This window comes from Oncorhynchus clarkii, unplaced genomic scaffold (genome assembly GCF_045791955.1).
Source record: "Oncorhynchus clarkii lewisi isolate Uvic-CL-2024 unplaced genomic scaffold, UVic_Ocla_1.0 unplaced_contig_2795_pilon_pilon, whole genome shotgun sequence".
In the NCBI taxonomy this organism is placed as follows: Eukaryota; Metazoa; Chordata; class Actinopteri; order Salmoniformes; family Salmonidae; genus Oncorhynchus; species Oncorhynchus clarkii.
Window position 1 is genome coordinate 81,313 of NW_027258156.1, and position 9,810 is coordinate 91,122.

The window sequence follows — 9,810 nt, forward strand, 5'->3', positions numbered from 1 at the left end:
TTTAAACTGCGATCAGCTGAGTGGAAAATAATCGAGGAGAGGAGACAGGAGGGGGAGACAGATTCAAGAAATGTAGCTAGCTGGCTAGTAAAGCACCGGGATGTGATGGTTTTGGGGTACACGAGGAAATCAGGGTACCACTTTCCTCCTTTCTGTGTCAGTGACTATTTCTATTGTTTTATCATGTCAATAACGAGTATTTAATTTGTTTCAGTGACCGCATTTGATTTTGTTTACTGATTAGTAGCTTACAACTGCATCAAGTGCACCTGCAAAATGAAACGCAACAAAATACAAAACACATTAACCACAAAACAAATGTATAGCACCAACCTTTGCAGGTCTACCATCATACACAGACAGGCAAACCAAACCCGAGCTGAGATTTTAACTCCAGTAGTTAAAATCTCAGCTAGACCAGAGAGGTAAAAAGGCGAACAGAGAGGGCTAATTTGGCCCAAAATTGTTTCGTCCGCCAGGCGAGGAGTATTTATAACCAACGTAGCCACAGGAAAAGGGGAACCAGTGAAGAACAAACACCATTGTAAATACAACCCATATTTATGTTTATTTATTGTCCCTTTTCAAATCAAATCAAATCAAATCAAATTTTATTTGTCACATACACATGGTTAGCAGATGTTAATGCGAGTGTAGCGAAATGCTTGTGCTTCTAGTTCCGACAATGCAGTAATAACCAACGAGTAATCTAACTAACAATTCCAAAACTACTGTCTTGTACACAGTGTAAGGGGATAAAGAATATGTACATAAGGATATATGAATGAGTGATGGTACAGAGCAGCATAGGCAAGATACAGTAGATGGTATCGAGTACAGTAAATACATATGAGATGAGTATGTAAACAAAGTGGCATAGTTAAAGTGGCTAGTGATACATGTATTACATAAGGATACCGTCGATGATATAGAGTACAGTATATACGTATGCATATGAGATGAATAATGTAGGGTAAGTAACATTTATATAAGGTAGCATTGTTTAAAGTGGCTAGTGATATATTTACATCATTTCCCATCAATTCCCATTATTAAAGTGGCTGGAGTTGAGTCAGTGTCAGTGTGTTGGCAGCAGCCACTCAGTGTTAGTGGTGGCTGTTTAACAGTCTGATGGCCTTGAGATAGAAGCTGTTTTTCAGTCTCTCGGTCCCACCTTTTTGTACTTTAACTATTTACACATCGTTACAACACCGTATATATTCATAATATGACATTTGAAATGTCTTTATTATTTTGGAACTTCTGTGAGTGTAATGTTTACTGTTCATTTTTATTGTTTATTTCACTTTTGTTTGATATCTACTTCACTTGCTTTGGCAACGTAAACACATGTTTCCCATGCCAATAAAGCCCCTTAAATTGAAATTGAAATTGATTATCTCTACTCTGTCAGAGATACGAAGCAGAGACAGATCCTTAACAAGTACAGGCTGAGTGACCTCCGATTGACATAGAATCTGGGCAGACATTAAAAGACATGGCGACCCAAAGAGGAGCGTGTATGTGGTCACTGCACGACAGGGGAGGTAGAAACAGAGATGCACTTTCTCCTTTAATGTGAGAAATATAATCCTCACCAAGAGATTCATTATTCGTAGAAATTACTACATTTATTCCACATTTGATCTTATTAAAAGGAAAAACAAGAAATACTCATAGGTGAAGGAAGGAGCAACGACTCCTCTTGCAGACAAATATGTATTTGCCTCCCAAAGCCTGGGAGACATTGAATAATTAACTTAATTATTATTAGGGTTGTGATTATTATTCCTAATAGTAGTGGTACGAGTAGTAGGGGTGATGGTAATGACATCAGTTTAATGAATGATAGTTGTGGTATAGTATTGTTGATAATGAATGATGGTTGTGGTAGTGGTGGTATAGTATTGTTGATAATTAATGATGGTTGTGGTGGTGGTGGTGGTATAGTATTGTTGATAATTAATGATGGTGGTGGTGGTGGTGGTATAGTATTGTTGATAATTAATGATAGTTGTGGTGGTGGTGGTATAGTATTGTTGATAATTAATGATGGTTGTGGTAGTGGTGGTATAGTATTGTTGATAATTAATGATAGTTGTGGTGGTATAGTATTGTTGAAATTTAATGATGGTTGTGGTGGTGGTGGTATAGTATTGTTGATAATTAATGATGGCTGTGGTGGTGGTGGTATAGTATTGTTGATAATTAATGATGGTTGTGGTGGTGGTGGTATAGTATTGTTGATAATTAATGATGGTTGTGGTGGTGGTGGTATAGTATTGTTGATAATTAATGATGGTTGTGGTGGTGGTGGTATAGTATTGTTGATAATTAATGATGGTTGTGGTGGTGGTGGTATAGTATTGTTGATAATTAATGATGGTTGTGGTAGTGGTGGTATAGTATTGTTGAAAGTTAATGATGGTTGTGGTAGTGGTGGTATAGTATTGTTGATAGTTAATGATGGTTGTGGTAGTGGTGGTATAGTATTGTTGATAATTAATGATGGTTGTGGTAGTATAGTATTGTTGATAATTAATGATGGTTGTGGTAGTTGTGGTATTGTTGATAATGAATGATGGTTGTGGTAGTTGTGGTATAGTATTGTATTAGTCATGGTGATGCTAGTGTAACAGTACAAATTTAGACCGTCCCCTCGCCCATACCCGGGCGCGAACTAGGGACCTTCTGCACACATCAACAGTCACCCTCGAAGCATCGTTACCCATCGCTCCACAAAAGCCGCGGCCCTTGCAGAGGAAGGGGAACAACTACTTCAAGGTCTCAGAGCAAGTGACGTCACTGATTGAAACGCTATTTAGCGCCCACGCTAACTAAGCTAGCCGTTTCACATCCGTTACACTAGTGGTAGTACTGATATAATGGTGAGTTAGTTATAGTTTCATTTTCCATTTTTAGCTTTTTTTCATTCCTATTATTTATTATTTATCTACTATTAACTGTTACCATTTAATTATTTGTATTATTTATTACCATTTGATATTATTATTCTGCATTATTTTATTACAATTTATATTGTATACATTGTTGCCTGGGCAATATTGACGCAATGTTTTTCATGCCAATAAAGCAGCTTGGATTTGAATTTGATTTGAGTAACCTAACGTAAAATAATGAGAATGAGTGTCGACTTTTGGTCAACAAAAAAGTGTAATGGCTCATTTGCTTCGTGAGGCTTATTTGATTGAATAGAAGACTTGTCATGTTTAGGTTGTTACGAGCGCGCTGATATAAGGTGAACACGTGACATCCCGGCAACTTTGAGAAAAAAAACACTTCATATCAGTTTATCCCGGTTCTTGACAGTCCTGTTCATGAGGCGTCTCACTCTCCACGTAATTACAGACAGGTGACGTCAAGAACCCCTCATCGAATATTCAACAAAATATTCAAATAAACTAGATGTATCCACCAATCCGAAGAGAGGAGGGAGCGTGACAGGCAGTCTTCCACCGCTCTATGGACAACAGTTTCCATTGTCAGGGTGGAGACATCCAGTAGGCATCTCTTCATTTTATCTGAATCTCTGGGTAAATCAAACTGCAGGTTTAATCTGTAGGCAAGTCAACCCTGCCAATCATACTGAACAAAAATATAAACACAACATGAAACAATTTAAATGATTTTACCGAGTTGCAGTTTATGTAAGGAAATCAGTCAATTTAAATAAATAAATTAGGCACTAATCTATCAATTTCACGACTAGGAAGTAAGACATGCATCTGTTGGTCACAGAAACCGTAAATAAAAGGTAGGGGTGTGGATCAGAAAACCGGGCAGTATCTGCTGTCACCACCACTTGCCTCATGCAGCGCGACACATCTCCTTCACACAGAGTTGATCAGGCTGTCAATTGTGGCCTGTTGGAATGTTGTCCCACTCCTCTTCAACGGCTGTTGCGAAGTTGCTGGATATTGGCGGGAACTGGAACACGCTGTCGTACACGTCCATCCAGAGCATCCCAAACATGCTCAATGGGGTGACATGTCTGGTGAGTCTGCAGGCCATGGAAGAACTGGGACATTTTCAGGTTCCAGGAATTGTGTACAGATCCTAGCGACATGGGGCTGTGCATTATCATGCTGAAACATGAGGTAATGGAGGACGAATAGCACGACAATTGGCCTCAGGATCTTGTCACGGAATCTCTGTTCGTTTAAATTGCCTTCGATAAAATGCCATTTTTTAAATTGTCCGTAGATTATGCCTACCCATACCATAACCCAACCACCACCTTGAGGCACTTTGTTCACAACAATGACATCAGCAAACCGCTTGCACATACAACACCATACACGTGGTTGTGAGGTAGCGAGGCCAGTTGGATGTACTGCCAAATTCTCTAAAACGACATTGGAGGTGGCTTATAGTAGAGAAAAATACATTAAATTCTCTGGCAACAGCTCTGGTGGACATTCCTGCAGTCAACATGCCAATTGCACGCTCCCTCAAAACATGAGACATCTGTGGCAATGTGTTGTGTAAAAAAACTGCACATTTTAGAGTGACCTTTAATTGTCCCCAGCACAAGGTGCACCTGTGTAACGATCATTCTGTTTAATCAGCTTCTTGATATGCCACTCCTGTCAGGTGGATGTGTTCTCAGTAAAGGAGAACTGCTCACTAACAGGGATGTAAACACATTTGAGTCTAACATTGGAAAGAAATCAGCTTTTTGTGCGTCTGGAACATTTATGGGATCTTTTATTTCTGCTCATGGAACCAAAACATTACATATTGTGTTTATATTTTTGTTCAGTGTAGAAGGGCTGCATCTCCTCATCTCTCCTTTGACCCTGGGACACACCATTCTGAGTGCACACGGGGGGGGGGGGGGGGGGGGGCAGAGTGAAAAACACATCTTACAAATCCTACCTTCACGTACTGAAACCTATCATTGGGGTTATCATTATGTTAAATGTATTATCGTGGACGTAATAATAGGGCAGCTGAACAAATTACTCCAGATTATGATGGTTTAACTGCCATGGAGTTGAATGAGTGTTCTGGTCTCATGATGAGCAACCAGATTATGATGGTTTAACTGCCATGGAGTTGAATGAGTGTTCTGGCCTCATGATGAGCAACGAGAAAGGACCAGCTCTCTGGGACAGAGGATATTACACAGAGAGAGAGACAGCGAGAGAGAGAGAGAGGCAGCGAGAGAGAGAGAGAGAGGCAGCGAGAGAGGCAGCGAGAGAGAGAGGCAGCGAGAGAGAGAGAGAGAGAGAGAGGCAGAGAGAGAGAGAGAGAGAGGCAGCGAGAGAGAGAGAGAGGCAGCGAGAGAGAGGCAGCGAGAGAGAGAAAGAGACAGCGAGAGAGAGAAAGAGACAGCGAGAGAGAGAAAGAGACAGCGAGAGAGAGAAAGAGACAGCGAGGGAGAGGCAGCGAGAGAGCGAGGCAGCGAGAGAGAGAGGCAGCGAGAGAGCGAGGCAGCGAGAGAGGCAGCGAGAGAGCGAGGCAGCGAGAGAGAGAGAGGCAGGGAGAGAGAGAGAGAGAGAGAGAGGCAGCGAGAGAGAGAGAGAGAGAGAGAGGCAGCGAGAGAGAGAGAGAGAGAGAGGCAGCGAGAGAGAGAGAGAGAGAGGCAGCGAGAGAGAGAGAGAGAGAGAGGCAGCGAGAGAGAGAGAGAGAGAGGCAGCGAGAGAGAGAGAGAGAGAGAGAGAGAGAGAGGCAGAGAGAGAGAGAGAGGCAGCGAGAGAGAGAGAGAGTAAGACCAAAATAATGGGAGAGACAGCGAGAGAGAGAGAGAGAGAGACAGCGAGAGAGAGAGAGAGACAGCGAGAGAGAGACAGCGAGAGAGAGAGAGACAGCGAGAGAGAGAGACAGCGAGAGAGAGAGAGACAGCGAGAGAGAGCGCGAGAGAGAGAGGCAGCAAGAGAGAGAGAGAGAGGAGCCCAGTAATATATCTGTTCCTTTTATAGAAAGGTGCACTACATAGGGAATAGGGTCTATAGTAGTGCACTATATAGGGAATAGGGCTCTGGTCTATAGTAGTGCACTATATAGGGAATAGGGCTCTGGTCTAAAGTAGTGCACTATATAGGGAATAGGGCTCTGGTCTATAGTAGTGCACTATATAGGGAATAGGGCTCTGGTCTAAAGTAGTGCACTATATAGGGAATAGGGCTCCGGTCTAAAGTAGTGCACTATATAGGGAATAGGGCTCTGGTCTAAAGTAGCACACTACATAGGGAATAGGGCTCTGGTCTATAGTAGTGCACTATATAGGGAATAGGACTCTGGTCTATAGTAGTGCACTATATAGGGAATAGGGCTCTGGTCTAAAGTAGTGTACTATATAGGGAATAGGGCTCTGGTCTAAAGTAGTGCACTATATAGGGAATAGGGCACTGGTCTATAGTAGTGCACTATATAGGGAATAGGGTGGACGTACCCAGTCAGTCTCTGTACAACACCAGTACCCATGTGTATCTCATTCATATTCATATCTCCTGTCAGATAAACAGACTAAATGATTATAAATATAATGAATAGAACCGGACTCTCCATTCATATCTCCTGTCAGATAAACAGACTAAATGATTATAAATATAATGAATAGAACCAGACTCTCCATTCATATCTCCTGTCAGATAAACAGACTAAATGATTATAAATATAATGAATAGAACCAGACTCTCCATTCATATCTCCTGTCAGATAAACAGACTAAATGATTATAAATATAATGAATAGAACCGGACTCTCCATTCATATCTCCTGTCAGATAAACAGACTAAATGATTATAAATATAATGAATAGAACCGGACTCTCCATTCATATCTCCTGTCAGATAAACAGAATAAATGATTATAAATATAATGAATAGAACCGGACTCTCCATTCATATCTCCTGTCAGATAAAGACTAAATGATTATAAATATAATGAATAGAACCGGACTCTCCATTCATATCTCCTGTCAGATAAACAGACTAAATGATTATAAATATAATGAACAGAACCGGACTCTCCATTCATATCTCCTGTCAGATAAACAGACTAAATGATTATAAATATAATGAACAGAACCGGACTCTCCATTCATATCTCCTGTCAGATAAACAGACTAAATGATTAGAAATATAATGAATAGAACCGGACTCTATCCAGTTTATCCGATAGGAGAAATACAGATCACTTTTGAAAAACTGGCCATCAATTCATAAAGAGAACAGATCAGGTTTTTAAATGGGTTTCCTGTAGTTACACCAAGTCCCTAGTAACAACATGGTGTAACACAGTATTTGCATGGCAATAAACCAGTCACAAACTGGAGAGTCACATTTCAGCAGATTTGTTTTCAGGATTTTATTCATGACTTTGTCTCAGTCAATAGGAACATACCAGCATCACAGTTCTATGTACTGATGCCCTCCAGATCTCCTTCACCCGTTCACTGTACAGAGACTATGAGAACAGAAAGCTGATAACAACGTGGACACAAGTGAAACATCTCGTAAATCAATGAACAGAAAGGCTTTATGTACCACACAGCGGTCAAAGACTGGTCACTTGTCAGACAGGATCTTCTGTGATGGGGTCATGAAAGGATCCTCTCAACACACATCATCAGCTGTTCCAAGGATCCATTCATTATGAACATCCTGAGTGGGGGTCACATGTTACCGTTGTGAATACAGTTAGGGAGGCCATTCCTCTGGTGTCCCAAAGCAAACGAGGACTGTTGTGATTCCCCCATAGGTCCTATATGACAGGGCAAGGCTGGGTTTATCCACAGGTCCTATATGACAGGGCAAGGCTGGGTTTATCCACAGGTCATATATGACAGGGCAAGGCTGTGTTTATCCACAGGTCCGATATGACAGGGCAAGGCTGGGTTTATCCACAGGTCCTATATGACAGGGCAAGGCTGGGTTTATCCACAGGTCCTATATGACAGGGAAAGGAAGAGCTCATTTCTTCTTGGTGGCTCTCTTTCCCTCACCCTTCTTGGGTTTCCCCTTGCCTCTCAGTTTCCTCAGCCGACGCATCTCCTCCTTGAAGTCCTCGTGTTCATCTCTGGTGGGGAAACAGGGAGGAAATGGTGTTACTGATGTGAGCTAAATTAATACTACACTGAAGGAGGTGTACAGAAGAACAGAGACAAACAGGGTCTAGAACACAGAGACAAACAGGGTCTAGAACACAGAGACAAACAGGGTCTAGAACACAGAGACAAACAGGGTCTAGAACACAGAGACAAACAGGGTCTAGAACACAGAGACAAACAGGGTCTAGAACAGAGAGACAAACAGGGTCTAGAACACAGAGACAAACAGGGTCTAGAACACAGAGACAAACAGGGTCTAGAACACAGAGACAAACAGGGTCTAGAATACTGTCTGGTTAGAACACAGAGACAAACAGGGTCTAGAACACAGAGACAAACAGGGTCTAGAATACAGAGACAAACAGGGTCTAGAACACAGAGACAAACAGGGTCTAGAACACAGAGACAAACAGGGTCTAGAACACAGAGACAAACAGGGTCTAGAATACAGAGACAAACAGGGTCTAGAACACAGAGACAAACAGGGTCTAGAACACAGAGACAAACAGGGTCTAGAATACTGTCTGGTTAGAACACAGAGACAAACAGGGTCTAGAACACAGAGACAAACAGGGTCTAGAATACAGAGACAAACAGGGTCTAGAACACAGAGACAAACAGGGTCTAGAACACAGAGACAAACAGGGTCTAGAACACAGAGACAAACAGGGTCTAGAATACAGAGACAAACAGGGTCTAGAACACAGAGACAAACAGGGTCTAGAACACAGAGACAAACAGGGTCTAGAATACTGTCTGGTTAGAACACAGAGACAAACAGGGTCTAGAACACTGTCTGGTTAGAACACAGAGACAAACAGGGTCTAGAATACTGTCTGGTTAGAACACAGAGACAAACAGGGTCTAGAACACAGAGACAAACAGGGTCTAGAATACAGAGACAAACAGGGTCTAGAACACAGAGACAAACAGGGTCTAGAACACAGAGACAAACAGGGTCTAGAATACTGTCTGGTTAGAACACAGAGACAAACAGGGTCTAGAACACTGTCTGGTTAGAACACAGAGACAAACAGGGTCTAGAATACTGTCTGGTTAGAACACAGAGACAAACAGGGTCTAGAACACTGTAATTTCCCTGTCTGTGGTTAGCCAGAAGAACCTTCTAAAGCCTCTAGCAGTGGTTCTGGCTAGAGTAGGGCTGTATACATTATTGCACACTGCCAAACACAGACATGCCAAAACAACCCAGATCACTTTCTCATGAATAGGCCTATGGATCTATTAAGCCCATCACCACGTCATGTACTACCTGAAGAGTCCCATGTATCGTAGCTTCTGCGTAAGGGCATAGTAGATCTTGTGTTGAGGGTACCAGTCGTACACCTCCTTTTTCTGGGCCATGGGCGGCTCCTTGAACAGCTGGACCACCTTCATGGACTTGTTGTCCGTAGGACGCGCCACATCCCCAAAGATACGTGCACTGAGACGCGCCATACGTACGGCGTAGTTGGACAGGCTGGCCATAGCTCGCTGAAAGACAAGAGGAAAGAGAAGCAGCAAACATCGGTCAAATATGTCCTAAAAATTTTTTTTACTTCTATAGACGGGTTTGCTGATGTCAGTATAAAGGATCGGGAGACAGGCGCAGGAATGCGTAATTTAAAAAAAAAAAATTTTTTTTTTTTTTTTTAACGTCACCCCCAAAAAATAAAAAATAACTTCTATAGACGGGTTAGCTGACAAAAACAGTCACAAAAACAAAATGACGC

General features: G+C 41.9%; 1 protein-coding gene across 1 annotated transcript; it reads right to left on the reverse strand.

The window, feature by feature from the left end:
- Positions 1-7,524: 7,524 nt before the first annotated feature.
- Positions 7,525-9,589, reverse strand: LOC139395875 (small ribosomal subunit protein mS33-like). The gene is made up of 2 exons (XM_071143188.1): positions 9,351-9,589; positions 7,525-8,046 (listed from the first exon to the last, which is right to left on the reverse strand). Exons 1-2 carry the CDS (start codon positions 9,563-9,565, stop codon positions 7,941-7,943), a joined length of 321 nt encoding a protein of 106 aa, XP_070999289.1. The 5' UTR covers positions 9,566-9,589; the 3' UTR covers positions 7,525-7,940.
- Positions 9,590-9,810: the final 221 nt, after the last annotated feature.

What these genes read in the sequence shown, in the direction of transcription:
- LOC139395875 (XM_071143188.1), bottom strand. Translation starts at nt 9,565, where the DNA reads ATGGCCAGCCTGTCCAACTACGCCGTACGTATGGCGCGTCTCAGTGCA. An exon ending in CGATACATGGGACTCTTCAG is followed by an intron (nt 8,047 to 9,350) that starts GTAGTACATGAC and finishes TTTCCCCACCAG; the next exon opens with AGATGAACACGAGGACTTCA.